This window comes from Fistularia commersonii, chromosome 21 (assembly GCF_037954325.1).
Source record: "Fistularia commersonii isolate RoL2024-O1a breed Wild chromosome 21, RoL_Fcom_v1.0, whole genome shotgun sequence".
Taxonomy (NCBI): Eukaryota; Metazoa; Chordata; class Actinopteri; order Syngnathiformes; family Fistulariidae; genus Fistularia; species Fistularia commersonii.
The window spans coordinates 2,705,072-2,725,165 of record NC_141304.1 but is presented as its reverse complement, the minus strand read 5'-3'; the positions used below and the strand labels follow the sequence as shown (position 1 = coordinate 2,725,165).

The following is a 20,094-nucleotide window of genomic DNA, read 5'->3' as shown; positions in this document are numbered from 1 at the left end:
GCCTTCGATTGAACCCCAGGGGTTTGGCGGAGGTCAAGACTTGTATGACTCCTGATGACACGCCTTGGCCATCACTGGCTGCAGGTGATCACGCTACATAGTTTGGCCTATTTGTGCCGCAGGGATTTTGCCGCGCTCAGCAGTCATGATCATATCTTTGCTAGCAATCCTTTTCGAGGATGCTGGACATAAAAACAAAGAAAAGGGTCAAAAAGATGAACCCAAGTATTTTTCTGGACTGCTCTCTCAAAGGCGACAGAAGTCACACTGATTTGCAGTAAATATTCATTATTATGTTTTTGCTTTTGCTGGTTTTGTTCTTTGAACACAGTGATGTTGGTGCACGGTTCATCTGTGCACATTTTATTTTTTTTCCAAAAAAGAAGGGTTCGGTGAATGCACATATGGATCTGATAGGGCTTAGCATCTCCAACAAGGTTCAGAACCACTGCTCGAGACCTTCTACCTCCAACCTCCAACCAATTGGATCTCACTGCACTGTTTTCTTTTTTAGAACACCAAGTGACCTTCAGTGACGGCGGCCCGTCCTTGAGGGATCTCGTTCCCTGTGGTCTAATTTGATTTACACTTCACAAACACGTACAAGAAAGACGCTCTGAACTGCATTTTTTTTTTCCTGGATCCTTCGTTCGACCCAAGAATGCGTCGTGTTCGGAAAAAATAAGCAAAACGGAAAGGGTCAAAGGCGCCCACGAAACAAGCATCCGTCGGGTACACAGAGATACCGGGTCATCCCGAGAGACAGGAACTGTCCCATATGGGGGAAAAAATAAAAAATACAAAAATACCTATCCTAACTTTCTCATCTGTTCATGGAAAAAAAAAATACAAATAATGGAATCTATATAAATACAAACGTGAGGTTTCAAGCATTGCTTTGAAAACGTTTTCACAAATTTAATCTCAAATCTCAAATTTTCGTCTCTGTATATATATATATATATATATAACCTGCAACACACTGGTTAAAGGGAAATTCAGATGGAAATGAAGGAAAACGTGAAGTCAGGAGTCCAAGAAAAGGAGGAACTCCCCGTGCGGTGTTTGGAATTCGATGTGACGAGGTTCACGCCACCAGGTCCCAAAAGGTTGCCTCAAGACACGTACTCTCACAGCCGGTCCGGGTCCCTCGCCGGATGGTCGAAACCGGCGATCGCTTCCTGAGGAGACAAAAATGAAAGAAACAATAATGCAGTCATTGAAATGAGTTCATTCGTTGCTTTTTTGTCAAGGACAAACCAATGAAAAAAATCACCACCGTCATCATCCTACCAGACCAGATTCAAGAGGGGACGAACACTGTTTGTCTCGGTAGTTACAGCCAAACTCTTGAACCTCTACAAAATGGGCAAAGTCCCAAGGCGGTCCGTCGACTTTATGAGGAGGTCAAAAGTCCTGGAAGCGCTGGATGGCGCTCCAACAAGGATCAACTCCAAGTGGTGAGACCTTTACTGACTGGAACCAAACCAGCCTTATTCGGCCAATAATTATGCGAATCTTCGAACTAAATTGGGGAGTACGAGTCCCTCTGGTTTCCCCCCAAAGAGTGTTAGTGGACTAACCGGTAACTCAGATAAGATAAGATAAGATAAGAACAACTTTATTAATCCCGAAGGAAATTGTTGTGCCAGAGTTACAGAAAATATAACAGTAATAAATAATAAAAAGAAAAGGCAGAATTAGAAATAAGAATAAACTATAAACTATAAAGTGTCTCAGTGAAACTATAAAGTGTCTTAGTAAACAAGTGATAAAACTATAAGTGTCTTAGTAACAAGTGAGGTAAGGAGTGCACAATAGTATGATAAAAGGAAAAATTGTAGTGTAGCTGTTATGAAATGAAATATTGCACAGTTCTGAATATTGCACAGTGAAATGAAATATTGCAGTTTTTGTTTTTTTTTTAGGTTAAAGATAGATTCAATTGAATTGGTTCAAAGATTTGAGGTGGCAGACTCAACAGAAACACTGCTAAGTGGGACTCAGATGATAAGGCGGAATTGGTTGAAAGAAGTGAGTTGGTGGAGTCAACTGAAAAAACGCAGACTCAGTTGATTCGGTTGTTTTGGTTCACAGAGTCGAGTTGGCGGAATCAGATGATTCTTTTCAATCAGTTTGCAGACCTAAGTTGATGGACTCACTGGAGGCATAGCAGACTCTGTGATTTGGTTCACTGACTTCACTCCAGAGAGTGAATCTAAGTAACAAGTCAAATATTGCAATAAAAAAGTGGTTAAACACACTGGCAATCATTAAGTGGTTCATACATTTTATGCACATGTTGAAAATGTTGTCATTGTTATGATCATTATCATTAGTGTTATTGTTGTTGTTGTCAGATGCATATTTTATTGGGAACAATGCAACAACAAGCTGCGATACTATTATAATTGTTAGAAAACAGACAAATGTGCTTCCAGGCTATTTTAGTACAGCATCACTTAAGGTATCGCCTTTCCCCCAAAACTTGGGGGAAACAACACTGTCCCAAGTGACTCAAGTGAGCTGAATTGCTTTTGCGGGTGACTTGAGTTTACCTCCACTGCCCCCCATGAGGGGGCAGTCTTTCCCCAGTACTATTCAGCCTTGCTGCTGTCAATACACTGATGTCCAATCCCCTCCATCAACGGTAAAATCCTAGGATCCTTCCTCTGAAGCTCCTCCACCATAAAAGCTAGGCATATCATCAATGATGCCTTTGTGTCCCTCTGGAAAATATGGATTTGTAGAACCAAAATCCCACAAAGACAGAAGCTACAACTGTACAACACGACATACGCCCCAAAACTTCTGTGCAACTGCAGCAGTGGGGCAGCCCTGGAGTCCTCAATGGACGCCACAGGAAACACCTGTGGACAATTCCAAAGCACTAAAAAGCATGATATCAAACAATAGTCCATGGAAGACGTGCACTTCCACCCCTCTTTCTGCAAGGGACTCCAGATGGTCTGAGTTTGGACATGTGCGAAGGAGGCAAGATGGCACACCTGCACAAAAAATTCCAGGTATATACCGCTTATCTGCTGTCAAGGAAAAAGCTGGACCCTTTTCCAGCTGTGATTGGGCAAGAAATGGAGCTCAAAGTCTCCTGCATGTTCTTGGACTGTGGGAGGAACCTGGAGAACCTGGTGGAACCCCATGCAGACACGGGGAGAACATGGAGGCTCCACGTAGAGAGGGAAGGCCAAGGAGCTTCTTGCTGTGAGCCAGACTTGCTAAAGACTTCGCTGCCGTGGCGCTCAAATAACAACAAAATAGATAAGGACGCAACAACACCCCTGGACTTGTATGCAGCAAACACGTGGGTTCTAGAAAGCCTTCTTACCAATGGCCTTTGTAGGACACCGAAGGTATTGTACCTCCTGATCCGGTGAAGCGGTATGTGCCTCAGGGATCCAGAGCACTGGTGAGAGGGGTTCACTGTGGAACTTCTGCCTTCTCACATCAGATAGGCCTGCTCTGATGGTTCTTGTGAAGTTCCTTGAATGCTTCCCACCCCGCTGCATCCCTCACGACAGGATAGGAAGCAGGAATAAGCAAGAAGGTGCCAGTTTTCTTCATGTTCTTTTTTTTTTTCTCCCAAATCCACGCAGAAACAACAACAGGATATTCGACAAAAGGCGATTCCGGAAAGTCGTTTCCCCTCATCAGCGGCGATCGCGTCAACGCCGGCCGGCTGCTGGAGAGACAGCGCCTTCACCAATCTGACCACACCATGGGTGTTTGCCAGATGTGCACCGCGGCTGGTAAAGATATTTGACCCGGCGGGCCGGAGAAAACCTGCTTCATCCGCTATCGTCAGAAAGCGGCGGACGGTAAAGCCACGGTTGTCCTCTTTGCTTTCTGCTTTCAGCTTTCGGGTACAATGTTTCGTTCCTTTTTAAAGAAACATGCGGCCTTGTGCGGTGGGGGAAGGGATAAGGAAAAAAAACATTACATTTTCTGGAGGCTATCTGAATCCAATCCAAGGCTGAAGGTGAGGCCAAGAATTTAAGGAAGGAAATCACAGGGGGGGAAAAAAAAACTCAAGGGGGGCGGGGCCTAGTTAAACTCGCTGTTTTCCAGTGTTTACGCCGCAAACAAGTTATTTATATCCCGTGCACTCAGAGGCAGCGTCCTGTCCCGGGATTGGAAAACCTGAAGCTGTCCAGGTCTGAACCCGAGCGGCGCATCGTGATGCATCTTCATTCACATATTCGGCCGGAGGGAAGCGACATTGCTGGTTCGATTCCCGGCTCTTACTACCTGCAAGCCGAAGCGTTCAGAGGATACCAAAGCAACCCCCTGGTTGCTCCTGATGGTCCAGTTAGCGCCCTGCACGACAGCTCCGCTGCTGGTGTTTGACTGTGTTTACATGAATCCAAGCTAGGTGTGAAAGCGCAATGTAAGTAAAGACAATTTGAAATTCACTCATACGCCAAGGCCACGCTAGTGCTAACCGGACCATCAGGAGTAACTGGAGGAGCTGGGAATGGAACCCCCAACCTTCCAATAGGTGGGATAATCTGCCCTACTAAATGAGCCACCAAGCATACATGTCGGAGCTTGAATTGTCCAACTTGCGCTCTTGCCCGGAGGGAATGCGTTCCTGAAAGCGACCCCTGAGGCCGCCCACAGCCAGTATTTCGCTGTCGTACCTCAGTGGAGAGGTGGCTTCTTCCCCCCGCCTCCGGGCACAGGTTCAGCTGCTGGGGCGTCGAAAGCTGGGGGTCGGTATCTTCGTGCTTCATAGCAAACGGGCTGGAAATCTTAGTGGGGGAGAAGACAATAGCAAAGAGGGCGGTTGTTGACGGCGAGGCGAAACCAGGGGCGATGCCTTGAGTCGACGGTGACATACCGCTTTCTCCACGGGGCTGTGGTGGGGGGGCGGATGCAGGGAGGGCAGGGAGGAGTTGTGAGACAGCAGGCCTGCGGGAGACCTCAAGTTCCTGCCCAGGCTACTGGATTTGCCCTCTCTGCGTTGGTACTCTATCGGGGACTGGAGGGCTAAAGGGAAAGGAAGCACAGGCCTGTGATACCTCTCACGTCTTGGGAGTTTATTGTCCCGGCGAAAAAAAAGGAAGCGCTCGGGTTACCGTTGAGGAAATTCCTCTGAGTCTCCAAGATCTGGACGACGTCGTTGAGCCACGCTTGCTGTATTTCCACAGACGAGGCCTGCATGACGAAGCGCGTCAGGCTGCTGTCGGTCCTGCGGGAGGTGAGGATCAGGCAGCAGGGCTCCTCCCCGGAGCTCTCCTCCACACCCAGGCAGCTCACCTGTGGCGCCGTTTCAGAGAAAAAAGCTGCCGCCAAAGTGAAGGTCAAGAGAGAACGTAGAGAATCAACCGGACGTTCTCACCTTTATGCTGTTTTTAAAAGTGTAGCCCGGCAAACAGAAGCCCTTTTTCTTATCGATGGGCTCGCTGAAGATGACCAGCTGCTCGAACAGGAAGACCCGCCTCTCCCTGGCTCGGGACAGGATGCCGCTTTCCTGCTCGCTGACGGTGAAGGTATCCTGCTGGAGCAGCTTCCCCTGAGCCGTGACTTTCCCCTGAAACGGACAAACACGCCTTGGTGATCTAAAAGCTCCCCGCTTGTGGTTTTAGATTAAAAATTTTTTTTTTTGAATCAAATTGAATGAGAGAAGTCGGAGGGAGCCGCATTGGGCTTTGGTAAACCTAAAAAAAACGACAGGGCGTTGAGAAATTAACTTTGATATTGCATGAGGAAATCTGAGTGGCAGAGAAGTGTGTTAGACTGGCGCAGGACATGTATGCTAGCCGTGAGACAGTGGTGAGGTGTGCTGTAGGGGTAACAGAGAAGTTCAAGATGGAGGTGGGACTACATCAGGGGTCAGCTCTGAGCCCCTTCTTGTTTGCAGTGGTGAAGGACAGGCTGACAGATGAGGTTAGACACTAATCTCCATGGAGCATGATGTTTGTAGATGACATTGTGACCTGTAGGGAGGACAGGGAGCAGGTGGAAGAGCATCTGAAGAGGTGGAGGTATGCTCTGGAACAGAAAGGAATGAGCTTCAGCAAGAACGAATACATGTGTGTGATTGAGAGGAACTCAAGTAGAACCACGAGGCTACACGGAGTGGAGATGAAGAAGGTGGAGGATTTTAAGTACTTTAGGTCAACAGTTCAGAGCAATAGAAAGGGTGGAGAGGAGGTGGAGAAACATGTGCAAGCAGGTGGAGGTAAGTGTCAAGTGATAAAAGAGTGTGAAAGGAAAGCTGGAGGTAGCGCCGATGAGGATGTTGATGGTCCTCTTTGGGAGTGACAAGAAAGGAGAAAGGCCATCAGGTGGACGGCACATGGCAGATGTTTTGGAGAGAAGGTCAGAAAAGCCAGACTGAGATGGTTGGGTCATGTACAGAGGAGGGATAGTGAATATATCGGTAGACGGATCCTGCCAGGCAGAAGGTCTAGAGAAAGACCAAAGAGAAGGTTTATGGATGTAGTGAGAAGACATGAAGTTAGTTGGTGTGAGAGAAGAGGATATAGGGAATAGGGTTAGATGGAGGACGTTGGTGGCCCCTGAAGGGAGGAGCCCGAAGGAAAAGAAGAAGACTTGAATGCAACTCACCTCGAAACCCTGGAGCCTGCCAACATTCATCATGTCATTGCAGCGCTTCGGCACAAAACACATCACCTCCACCGCCCTCTGATGGACGGAAGAGCGCCGGGAAGTGAGACAACCTACAGTTACAGACGCGAGAAGAAGCAGATCTGTAGGGAACTCGTACCTGCAGCTCCTCCACGTCCCTCCCCGCTTTGCTGTAGTATTTCAAAAAGTCCTGAGAAGAAAGAACAAGCGAGAGCTTTACACGGCGGACGTTTCGCAGATACACATGGAGGTGGAGGACGGCCGACCTTCAGCAGGAGCTGGTACTTCATGATCCTCTGAACGGGCTTGATGAGCAGGTCGTTGAGCTGCAGTCTGTGGCCCAGCTGCTGCCTCAGGTCCTGGCCGGCGACAGAAGACAGCGTTCTATCATTTCCCGCCCAGATTCTAATGCAACCTTGACGCCGTGAAGAAACTTCTCACCTCGAAGTAGGTGTCGATGTACTCGGAGACGACGTGCTCGGATCTGGGCTTGTTCTGACAGTATACTACGTACATGTGAAGCCGTCGCTCCTGGACGCAAAGGAGGGATTCGAAAGGTTAACGTTCCTTTTTGGTGTCTGTGAGGCGTTAATCCTTCTTATTCTGCATGTCAGAATCAAAATACTTTATTTATCCCCCAAAGGTGAAAGAGCATTTTTTTTGAAAGCAGCTCCTGCTATGGAGTCAAATGGGGGAAGCACTAAAATTAAGCTCTATATAAAAATAAAGAAAAAAATTGAGAATAATAAAAATAAAATGAAAACAGCAAAAATCGAAATAAATAAATAAAGTTAAAAATATGTAAAAATATATGTAATGTATATACATGTGTTTTAACAAGTAAATGTATATGATTACATGAAGTAATTTTGTGTATAAATTGGGGTTGTTGTACAGTAAAATATATATTGCACAGAATACATACTCTGCACGTATATATATGAACATTATCCTTCTTATACATATACATATAATTATTATTCTTGTTATTATTATCTATCTCAATCTGTAAACATCTTTATTATCCATCTTATTCTGTACATATGTATATTACATTTATATGTACATATATATGTATATTATCTATCTGACTCTTAATATTTTTCTTTCTCTATATACATATACATTAACCTTCTTATTCTGTATATATATATATATATATTATTCTTTATATTTATTGTTATAATGTTTCTTTATATTATATAATTATTTTTTATATTACATTTATATTATATTTCTATGATACATCTCATTCTGTATACAAATATAAAATTATCTATTCGTATTATCTATCCGATTAAATAGTAGATATCCATCTCAATCTGCATACAACTCTATTATCTCATATCTATTTATTATCTCGTTATTTATATTAATTTTTTTCCTGCTCATTCTGTAAATGTATTATTATAAGAATAAGAATAAGAACAACTTTATCAATCCCGAAGGAAATTGTTGTGCCAGAGTTTCAAGTAAAACATAACAATAATAAATAATAATAGGGAAATTGTATAAACAGTAAAAAAAAAGGGGGGGGGGGAATAAGAAATACAAATAAAGTGTCGAAGTCAAGGCTATAAAGTGTTTTAAGGTTTAAAGTGCAAAGATTATCCATTTCAATTCATTTCACCATCTATCTCATTATATACATATATATTTTTTATTTACATTTATTATCCATGTCATTGAGTGTGTGCATATATATGTATATATATATACACACAAACATTTATATACATATATTTACATACACATGTAAATATATATATATGTACACACACATTTATATGTACACACACACACTCCACATATACATATGTACACAAAGCCTTCTGCAAAGAGCCACACCGCGGATGTTGAAGGATGGCCTGGACATCCTGCGAGCGGCGAGTCAGCGCTCTGCAGAGGCACGACTCGAGGAAGAGCAACAGGATAAATCACGTAAAAACAATGAACCCCAGTCGCCGGATAAAACTGTCAAACGTCGGGAGCCATAAAACCAAAGCCGGGGGGGGGGGGGGGGGGGGGGGGGGGGGGACACGTGGAAAAAGTAGCCGATTCAACTGCAAATCATCGAAAAGCAAAAATGTTTTCTCAGGGAACGTCACTGTCATTCGATATTTTTAAAAGCTCCTCCAGACGCCGTCGCTTTTCCTGCCGCAGCTGCACCTGCAGGCAGTAGATACGGTGTGGGGTGGGAACATGTGGGCGGCAAAGGGCCAAGGATTTATGGGTAAAAATAGCTCTGCAGTTTTGGCTGCGAAATTTGACCGATTTCCAAACAAAGAGTTTGGAGAAGAAGATTTAAACATTTTAACGCTCTTTGTTTCGACAAGATCCAACAGCTCACGTGTTTGATGAAAAGCTGAGCCAGGGTGTCCGGATCGCCCACGCAATTCTCCAACTCGCCAAGGAAGTACCTGTGTGACACGAAATGCCAAAAAGTCACGTTTCACACGCATACGTATAGCATGTAGCATTAGCCGCTAACACACGCACACTTACCCCTTGTGCCAGTCATAGATCTGGTGGATGTTTCCAAATACAATCCTGTCTTTCCCCCTCATGTCGTCCGGAATCCCTTGACTGGCCATGGCTGTCATGTAGCCCTGCACACACACACACACACACACACACACACGTGCATGTCACAGCGTGCGTGCACGTTGCAGGGGATGTGTTGCAGAGCGGCCCACGGACCTGCACAATGAGTCCGAGGTCTTCCACGTACAACCTCTCCGTCTCTATCAGTTCTGTCAGGACGTACCTGAGAGACGGACGGGAAGAGAGAAAAAGAGGAGTTGGTCGGGAACGACACAGCATCGCTCAGGTGTGTCAAACCATGACTCGGCAGATTTTCCGTCCGAGATTTTCGTTCGTCCGTAGTTTTTTTTTTTTGTTTGTTTTCCATATTCAGGTGTTTGTGCTGGATCTGCTCTCCAGCTAGTTTTGCTTTCTGGAGAAAACAAGGGGGACCTCCAGGAAGAAGGGGTCCAGGAAGAAGCCTTGATCAGGGACGTGGGATCTCAGCGAAGGAAAGCGCAGAGAAGACACTCGTGGAATGCCAATCAGACACCTACAGGCTCTTCTCCAAGGCATTTCTTCTCTCCTCCTCCTCCTCCTCGTCGTCGTCATCCACGGCGACGGACCCCCGGCCTCCTGGATCATCCCCCGCGGCTCCTCCGTCCTCACCACAGGGAGGGGGGACGCTGGACTCCTCGCCCTGGAATATGGGAGCGGATTTTAGTGAGTTACGTTGTCGGGGTCGCAACCATTCACCCTCTCATTCTCATACGTCATATGGAAATCAATGTGAACCCCATTGATCCGTTCTCCACCCCCAAATACGTGTCACTGTACATACTGTACAATTTTCAGACTTGTTTTATGGGTTTATTTGTGGTAAAAAAACAAAAAGGAATTAAAGATTACCTAAATTATTACTGTCTTTCTGGTGTTTTCTCTTCTTGTTAGCACTTGTACTTGGCGTTTTCTTCATTAAATCGGCAAAAGTAAAGCATTCTCACATGAGACCATCGCTAACGTTAATGCTAAGGCTACCTCCAGCTAGCTGTCCTTCTTGTTAGCACTTGTACTTGCCGTTTCCTTCACCAAATCTGATAAAGTAAAGCATTCTCATATGAGAGCCTCGCTAACGTTAATGCTAAGGCTACCTCCAGCTAGCTGTCCTTCTTGTTAGCATTTGTACTTGCCGTTTCCTTCACCAAATCTGATAAAGTAAAGCATTCTCATATGAGACCCTCGCTAATGCTAATGCTGAGGCTCCCCTCCAGCTAGCTTTCTTTTATTAATCCAAACAATAACTTTTCTACTTCTTCTAAAGGTTGGGACCTTTGCTTGGTTGATGCAGTCGCCCCATTTAGCCGCAACAGTCGCGTTTAGTGCATCTTTGTTCTTCAGGATTGTATAGACGGTTGACTTAGTTGTGTCAAAGTGCTATGTTGCTCTCGTGTTTAGCTATTTTTTCTTTCTTCAGATCAACTGTAATTCTAAACTTCCCTTTAACACCTCTATCACTCGCGCTTTTCTGGGAGCCATAATGAGGGCTAACTTATTGAAAAAAAAAAAGCATTATAACAGGAGAACCTAAAAATGAACAATATAAACAACACAAAAATAGCATCATGACTGCTGCTACGCTACAACACCCAAACAGAAAAAACCCTGGAGTTTGTTTGTTTATGTGTTTGTGCTGAAACCACCGTTCAGATGTTCATCTGGGCCACCAGCTAGCATCGGTGGAAATGTTATGTGACGACTTGTGTCCTGGGGAAGCCATTAGCCGGGTAATTTCGCTAACCCCCCCCTCCTTGCACTCCAAATCCAAAGAAGGCCAGGAAGAGCACTTTCTTTTCCTTTTTTTATTGAGGATTTTTTGCGGAGGTGAGTAATTTGAAATATAGATCCGTCAGTCCAGACGCATGAGACGAGCTACGTCTCTGTGATTTGAGGTCGCAGCGATCTGTTATATAACTGACCCCCCCCCCATGCGGAAAAGCAGCAGCACCTAATGTGAATTTGACTGTAATCCGTGGACTCGGGCTACATTTTGTTCTTCCTCCCAGCCCGATAATCCCTCTCAGTTTGCAGGTCGAATGAGCACTTGCTATCTTTTTTATTTTTTAATTATTTTTATTTTATGCTTACAAAACCGTCTTGTCCACAACCGATCTAACCTGAACCCCCGCTCTGCGATTCTAATGCTCTCACTGTTTTTGTTATGTTTGACCCCCATAACCTGGAAGAAGAGATGGGGATCTTCACGGTTGAATATTAGATTAATTTATAAAAAATAGCTGAAGATGCTCATCCCAGAAGCAAGTACGTACGAACTTGAACGATAATTTTTAACATATTGCTTTGCACACGTGACTGCTCGCTGTTAGCATTGTATGTCACCCTTATTGTTGTGAGAACTTGTAACCATAATCTTACAGATTGCTTTTCACACGCTACAGTTCGCCGTTAGCATGTATATGGGTGTGTGTGTGTGTGTGTGTGTGTGTGTGTGTGTATGTATATGTGTGTCCTCCTTATTGGTGTGAGAATTTGTAACGATAATCTTATAGACTGTTTTCCATGTGCTCCTTTTAGCCATTAGCATGTTTGGGTGTGAATGTGTATGTCCTTCTAATTGGTTTGAGAACTTGTAACCATAATCTAACAGATTGCTTTGCACACACTCCTGTTAGCCATTAGCATCTATGTGTGTGTATGGTGTGAGAATTTGAAACCATGATGTCATAGATTGCTTTACATGTGCTACCGTTAGCTGTTAGCATGTATGTGTGTGTGTGTGTGTCTTCCTTATTGGTGTGAGAACTTGTAACAATCATTTAACTGATTGCTTTGCAGGCACTACTGTTAGCTGCTAGCATGTGTGTGTGTGTCCTTTTATTGGTGAGAGAACTTGTAACCATAATCTAACAAATTGATTTGCATGTGCTACTATTAGCTATTAGCATCAGTGTGTGTCCTCCTTTTTGACAGCAAAACTTGGAACCATAATTTAACAGATTGCTTTGCACACCCAGCAATCGGATTACCTTTCCGAGCGGCAATCTAGACACGGTTACTTATGCACTCAGGTTGTTTACTCGTCAGGGAGGTCCATGCCGGAGTCTAGGAGGCCCGGGTCTGAACCTGGACCTTTTCAGACGCCGCAATGAGGTGACTACTTCCAGATGTGGTCTAGAACAGTGCTTCCCAACCTTTTTTTGAGCCACGGCACATATTTTACATTAGAAAAATCACACGGCCCACCACCAAATAAATACGTCAAAAACATTTTTTTTAACGAATCAGAATGAAACCGTAGTCTCAATTTACTTAGTGTGAAATCTAATATATCTAATATCTGTAGATTCGTCAAGTTGCAATGTAAATTTCCCACTGATGTGCAACTTTTCCAGAACACTTTTTTCAATGTCCGAAGACATGTCATCAATATGTCTGGAAATTGTATTATTTAAGAGAACTCGGGCTATTTCTTTATCAACGCCAGAGCCGAGCATTTCTTCTACAATCATTTTGCGGGCAGGAAATATTAATGTTTTGCTACTGTGTGTGGCTGTTTGGATTTAAAGATGAGTTCAGCAATTTTATAGCGAGCTTTCACCGCTTTCTCACTCGTCTTGGTAGTTTTCAACAATGCTGCCTGTTTGTTTACGCAGATACGAGTACTTTTTATTTTAAAAATGTATCCGGCAAAGCGTCACTAATCACTCTGATACACAGATGCACAGGTTAATTCACTACCCGTCGCCATCGAACGGGCACGCTGCCCACATAGACATAGGAAGACACATTATTTGCGTTGGATAAATTATTTTCGGACCAATCAGGTGAAAGTGGGCATTTTTCCACGGCACACCTGATGATCTCTCATGGCACACTAATGTGCCGTGGCACAGTGGTTGGGAAACACTGGTCTAGTATTATGTCATATGTAGACACGACGCTCAAAATGAGCAGATGCAAAAGGAGGTGAGCGTTATGATGTTTAACCAGCTGAGAAGAATCGCACTGAGGTGTTCTTATTATTCCTTATTCGTGCAGGCGGGACCCGGTCCCGAGAAAACACAATCATTGGTGTTAATTGTGCAATATTTCATTTCATAACAGCACACAACAATTTTTCCTTTATCATACTATTGTGCACTCCTTACCTCACTTGTTACTAAGACACTTATAGTTTTATCACTTGTTTACTAAGACACTTTATAGTTTCACTGAGACACTTTATAGTTTATTTTATTTCTAATTCTGCCTTTTCTTTTTATTATTACTATTATATTTTCTGTAACTCTGGCACAACTATTTCCTTCGGGATTAATAAAGTTGTTCTTATCTTCTTATCGTATCTTATCTTATCTTATTGCATCACCTGCCCGCTATGTGTGAAAATCTTCTTCCGAGGGATGTCACCACAGCCAATCACATCCCTCTATCTAAACCCCACAGCCAATTATCTGCCTCCATCTAACGTGCTTGCAAATATTCCACAAGTGAGACATGAGTGAGATGAAGCCATTACCAGGTTCTCAGTGTCTCCACCTTGGAGGAGTTGGGACAGGAAGCCCTGACTGGAGGGCCGCGTCAGAGCGGCCGGACTCACCCGGCCTTCTTTCCACTCCTGCGAGCGAGAAAGAGACGTTCTGTAGGATCGTCTTTTTCGGAGAGAAAAAAAAAAAAATTCTGACCTCGTCTGCGTCCCCAGAGGGAAGGATGGTGTAGCGGTCGCGCTGGTCCGGGGGCCACGGCTGGGCTTCCCCCTGTGAGAGGATGGATAACGGCGGCGGCGGCGGCGGCGGCCTCCGCTCCGCTTTACCGCCACGCGCATCGGCGCTCAGCTTGCGGACGGGGTTGGTGAGCCACTTCTTCAGGGCGCTGACCGGGTGCCTCGGCCCCCCGGGCAGGGAGCGCGAGCAGGGGCTGGAGCTGCCCGAAGCCTGCAGCGGCACGGGGCCCGACGACGGGGAGGCGGCGCCGTCACCACCACCACCACCACCACCCGCCACGGTGTAAGACTCTGCTACACAAAGACAAAACAAAAGATCCGGCAGCAGTTAATTGCGGGGTACATCCTCTCAGGTCAGATGCTGCAGACAAATATGGCTCAATTTCCTGCGTTAAGCCTCAACTGTAACTTTATAGGCTGCTGTGAATGCGCAACATCAGTCTGAAGTTATTAATACAAAAACAGACTTCATGCCACAAGGCTAGCTAGCGAGCGGCTAGCGTATTTCCCGCGCGGAACAAGAAGAAGAAGCGTGTGCGGGATCTCCTCGGAATGACTTGACAAATCCACCTTCAGAACAAAAACACAAATCAAGGGCGTGATGGGGATTCGAAGGTTAATCCCGGCGGGTCGGGACTACTTCCCGGTAGGGGCCGGTTATAAACGCAGCATCTGGGTTCTGGTGAGGGATCCTGCGCCGCAAAGCGTATGGGTGGAGGTTTAAGAGGCTTAAGGGTGTGAGCGGCGCGGAGGACGAGAACGCTCCAAACGCCGGTGTTGTGAAATCGGGGCAGATTAGAGCGAGCTGGGCCGACGGCGGCGTTGGATTCTGTGACTGACAGCGGCAGGAGCAGCGAAGGAGATGCAGCGAGTCCCTCACATGCAACAAAGATCCTATTATCATCCCGTTAGCTGATTGAAATATATACATATTTATATTAACTTTTTTATTTAGATTAATTTCTCACGTATGCACGGTATTCACCCCGTCATTCACAAATCATACAAACATTCAACCGTTCACTTTGTTATTCACAAGCAATTCACTGTCATTTACTTGCCATATGGAGACATTCCAGAATTCACCCTCTCATTCAAAGGGTCTTACAGAGAGAAACAACCATTCACCCTCTCATTGAGATGTTATATAGACACTAAACTGTTCCCTTTTATTCATACATCATATAAACAACTACTAACCGTCTTATTGACACCTTCAATAGAGACAAACAATTCACCCTCTCATTCAGATGTTATATCGGGATATACAATTATTCATCCATCATGTTAAGACAAATAACATTCATTCAAATGTCATTTAAAAACGCTGAAGAATTCAACCTTTCATTAAAAAGGGTCGCATAGTGAGAAACAACCATTCACCCTCTCATTCACATATCATACAGAGACACACAAACATTTAACCCCTCATTTACACGCCTCCAGAGATCGTTCACATGTAATACAGAAAAACCATTAATTCACATGTCATATAGAAATAAATAACTATTCACCCTCTCATTCAGACTTTCTTTAGAGACATGCAACATTCGCACTTTCATTCAAAGGGGTCAAATAGAGAGAAACAACTATTCACCCTCGCATTCACACATCATATAGGGATATAAAAGTATTAAACCTCTTATTCAAAGGGGTCATGTAGAGACATCGAACCATTCACCCTCTCATTTACACATCAGATATTAAACCATTCACCCTCTCATTCACATGTCATAGAGACAAGAATTCACCCTTTCATTCAAAGTTGTCATATAGAAACAACCATTCACATGTATTAAATACATTAAACCATTCACCCTCTCATTCAGATGTCATATAGGGATATAAAACTATTCACCCTCTCGTTCAAACCTCATATAGACAGACAACCATTCACTCTTTCATTTGCTTATCATATAGGGATATACAACAATTCAACCTCTCATTCCCGCTTTTTTTTTTTTTTTACTGTTTATACAATTTCCTACTATTATTTATTATTGTTATGTTTTGCTTGAAACTCTGGCACAACAATTTCCTTCGGGATGAATAAAGTTGTTCTTATTCTTATTCACAGGTTCTATAGACATACAACCAGTCACCCATTATATCGTTCTTCATGGAGGCTTATTGTTGTTAGCCGGTCTACCCGCTTATTTCTAGGTGTTAGCTCGACAATCCCCGTTATCCCAGTTTGACCAAAGAATTTAAAAAAAGAATATATGTAAAGAATGAAAAGTGTTGGCATTAGCAAACATTATAATCGCACCGGCGCAAACGCACGCAAAGCCATCTGGCCTGTGGTGGTGCTTTCAGGGTCAACTCATGCAGGACTTTCCTACCATCTGCTAAGCCGCTATCGCTCGGCAAAAAAAGAAAAAAAAAAAAAGGCATCCGTGCTTCTTCTCAGTTTTGAAGAAGGTGGACGCAAGAAGGTCCCTGGTTGGATTATGTCAAAATGTATATAATAAGTGAATGAGAGGGTGAATAATTGTATGTCTTTAAATGACATTGAATGAGAGGGTGAATGGTCTCTCTGTGTCCCTGTGATTGGTCGGGCCGGGATGAACCCCGCCTCTTGTCCAATCACAGCCGGGCTTGGTTCCATCAGCCGGACGACCCTGAGTGCGGGGCAAGTGGCACAGAAAATGACAAAATCTTTTGCCCTCTGCTTGCTTTTGAACAGATATACAGCGGGGTGAAGAAAAATTCATCTCACACTCTCCACCCCCACCAGTTCCCTCTGGAGCAAAGGCAGCAAATGTGACAATCGCATCTCATTTTCACCTCTGGCGAGCTTCTGACCGTCGTGCACGAGCGGGTAGCTGGCGAGCACACTTGGATCCCATGCACAGGTGCCTTTTCTAAATCCAAAAATCTACTTTTCAACCCATCACTTGAACGTGGACTTCCTGTCCTCCGAGCAGCTGTGAACTCCTGGTGTTTCCTCCACTCAGTAAAGGAATATCCAGATGCATGAAAATCACCATGACGACAGCAGCTTCGGTAAAGGCGGAGCTTCAATTGGGCGGGTCGCTTGTCAATCACAGGTCCCCCTAGAGACCTCCGCCCCCGCTGACATTTTTGGAGTCTCCAGCAAGAAGTGCTTGCAGAGCGTGCGAAGTAGAGTAGTAACCTCCTCCAGGGGGAAACCTTTTAGTCGTGCATTCCCGGCCTTTTCTGCGGCCCCAGGAATGCACGACTTACTCTGGTCCAAAATGTACCGTAATTTCTGGACTATTGAGCGCACCTCAATATAAGCCGCACCGGCTAGCCGATCGCTATCTTGGGCTTCCTCCTGCGCACTAAAACCGAAAAAAGTCATCTTCTTCGGTGTCGGAGTTGAACAGACTCGGTCATTTCATCGGTCAAATGTGACGAGGATAAATGTTTTAGCGGCGTGAAGCTCATTAGCTCCCCCCCAAAAAATCCATATCTTAGCCGCACCGATGTTTAAGTGAAAAAAGTCGCGGCTTATCGTCCAGAAATTACGGTAAATGTCCCTCGGCAAACCCTGGAAACCCCTTTGAGGCGTAGCGGGCCAGAAGAGCTCCGTTCTTCTGCCTTTTTTGTCCCAAGAAAACATCAGACCAGTGTCCATCATAGCTTCTAAAAATGGCGTTCTGTAAGAAATAGCTGGGCGTGGCTTATGAGCTCCACCAATCACCAAGCAACTATGAGCTCCTATGGGACCGCGAGGAGACCCCGATGGATCTAGGAGGTCCGTGATCCCTGATTCCTCTGCTGTTCGGGCCCCAAAGATAGCAGACATGGGAAAAAATTGGTCCTCTGCTTTGCTAAATTGCATTTTCCCCCCCTCTGCTTTAATTTCTCATGTTCGGCCAACAAGTTGACGCCTCCGGCTAAAGCTAACGGCAGGAAATGAAGCGCCACTGGTCGCCACCGTTCTTCCCCCAGTACCGGGCGTAAGAATCAGATCAAAGCCTGCGTCAACCCCAGGCATCTTCCAGTAATTTCCTGTCTTTTTTGCGTTCATATAGGGTCGGGCGCGGCGGCTCGGACACGTTAGCTAAACCCCGACAGCTGACATCCCCCCCGCCGTCCCACGTCGCTACATCCTGTGTGACCCACTTACAGTTCCTACGTTGCGGCTCGCCGACCGTCCTCCTTCTGACACGTTTCCTCTTTCCCATGGCCAAACAACCCCCCCCCCCCCTCGCCTGCCCCCAGGGGGGTTGAAAATTTGTTTTTTAAGTGAAAAACCTGCACGCCGAGTTGTATAAAAGCCTTGAAATGCATAAACAAGACGGAAAAAAAAAAGTTGTTTACTCCGTCGAACGCCACGCTTAGCTGCGTTTCTTCACTCGCGGCTCAGTAACAAGAACAAGCGAAATCCAGAGCAGGTCTCCAGTCGACACCCCCAAAAGCTGCACTCAACTTATTCACTTTCTCAAAGTGCACATCCGTTGAATACAACTGTTTGCACTCTTTTCAACTTGCACGTCCTTATTGTAATAATGAACTTATTATTTCCTGGGTTTTTTTTGGTTTTTTTGGAAACACATCACATATGACAATAAACACCAGATTCTTCATTTCTGTGAAGGTGTCATTGCTCGCGGATTTGATGGGATGCAGGTCAGGGCAGAGCTAGAAAAACCCCAAACGACGGGATGGTAAAAGCTTGCGGTGACCTCGGGTCCTATAAGAGCATCTGTTGGCGCCGTCGCCCGCAGAGCAGCCGGGGATTTAAGGGTCGGGGCAGCGACAGGACGCACGTAAACAAATAATTTTGACATCGCCCTCCGTCGGTAGGCCTCGGACACGAGCCGACGCTCTTCAGCCAGGGGTCGTGAAGGTGCGAGGGCCGTACCCCTCGGTTGCCCCACAGGGCTGCGGAAACCGGAACCAAGCGGCGGCGGCGCGTTCTGCTCCGCAATACCGAGCGGCCAGAGCTCGACATAAATGGAGCTTCGCTCGGATCTTCTCCGAAGGACGACAACAATTTAATCCCTTCGCCATTTTTTTTCCAATATCGCCAACATCCTTCACAAAGCTCTTCAAACAAAAGGCTCGAGGATTAAAACCATCAATAAAAATAATCTTGCAGCACAGAGCGTTGCAAGCTCCTGCAGGAGCCTACAAGTGTTCCTGCAGGAGAAGGTCCTCCAGGAGGAGATGCAGGTCCACGTACCTCTGACTCTGGCCAGGCAGCAGCCGCATGTTCCCAGCACTTTCCTCAGCAGGTGCCCGCACCCGCAGCCGCGCCGCCGGCGGCCGCCCCTCATGGCGACCGGCGGGGGCCGGGGACGCCGCGGGCGGGTATCATCACGCAGGGACGGGCACGGACACGGACACGCGCGGCGCGGGACGGGACGAGACGCGGATGCAGGTCATCTCCCGGATGCTGCGTGAGGGGAGGGAGTGGGGGGGGGATTGTGCAGGCGGGAACCCCGACGGTGGAGGCAGAGGCGGGAGGGAGGTCCGGGATATATGCAAAACACACAAACACACACACACACACACACACACACACACACACACGCACGCACGCATGCCTCTCTGTTTAATCAAATCCTTCATGTCTCTGATTGGTTTATTTCTCAACATCGTGGTTCTGCACACCCGATGAGCCACCTAGTGGCCACATGCGGTACTACAACACAAGCACCTAGCAGATTATCCATTAATTCATTCATTCATTCATTCATATTTGTAAGGTTTATCTTGCACTCAGGCTCTATGTCTCCATATGATGAGTGCATGAGGGTGAACGGTTACATGTCTCTGTATGATGTGTGAATGAGACAATGGTTGTCGTGTCAATGAAAGGGTAAACAGTTGCATGTCTCTACATGAATGAATGAATGTTGATTTCACCCTCACACTACGCCTCTATGTGCATGTTTGTAGATATTCTTGCGTGGAGATGTGGATCATGTACGACCTGCCAAAGACCGTCCCCCTCGTGCATGTGTGCATCTATTTCCACGCGTGGCAAAACGTCCCGCACGCGGTGGTAAGAGCCGGCGGGGAGTTAATCTCACAGCCGAGATTAAGTATTCATGACTGGATGATCTTCTGAGCACAGCTGTCCCGGTCGCAGCGATTCCGGGGCCATTTGGGCCGTAAACCCGTACGAAACCCAAACACAGAGCATCGGTTTAGAGGAAGGAGAAGAGAAAAAAAAAGAACGTGCCACTGCGCTCGACACGGGAGAGATTACATCGATGCGAATGCCAAAATACTCTTGCTCTCTT

At 45.8% G+C, this 20,094-nt stretch overlaps 1 protein-coding gene across 1 annotated transcript; it reads right to left on the bottom strand.

Annotated features, from left to right (window-relative positions):
* Nucleotides 1-897: 897 nt before the first annotated feature.
* On the bottom strand, nt 898-19,251 carry arhgef25b (Rho guanine nucleotide exchange factor (GEF) 25b). The gene is made up of 16 exons (XM_086168537.1): nt 19,029-19,251; nt 13,836-14,167; nt 13,670-13,768; nt 9,693-9,835; nt 9,313-9,379; nt 9,118-9,221; nt 8,963-9,032; nt 7,054-7,143; nt 6,879-6,971; nt 6,752-6,802; nt 6,592-6,669; nt 5,360-5,551; nt 5,097-5,277; nt 4,859-5,007; nt 4,659-4,769; nt 898-1,181 (listed from the first exon to the last, which is right to left on the bottom strand). Exons 1-16 carry the CDS (start codon nt 19,120-19,122, stop codon nt 1,131-1,133), a joined length of 1,905 nt encoding a protein of 634 aa, XP_086024663.1. The 5' UTR covers nt 19,123-19,251; the 3' UTR covers nt 898-1,130.
* Nucleotides 19,252-20,094: the final 843 nt, after the last annotated feature.

Coding starts and splice junctions, on each gene's coding strand:
- arhgef25b (XM_086168537.1), bottom strand. CDS start 19,122: ATGAGGGGCGGCCGCCGGCGGCGCGGCTGCGGGTGCGGGCACCTGCTG. Junction 13,769..13,835: donor CCTCTGGGGACGCAGACGAG/GTCAGAATTTTT, acceptor TCTCGCTCGCAG/GAGTGGAAAGAAGGCCGGGT. Junction 9,033..9,117: donor ATCTATGACTGGCACAAGGG/GTAAGTGTGCGT, acceptor CGTGTCACACAG/GTACTTCCTTGGCGAGTTGG.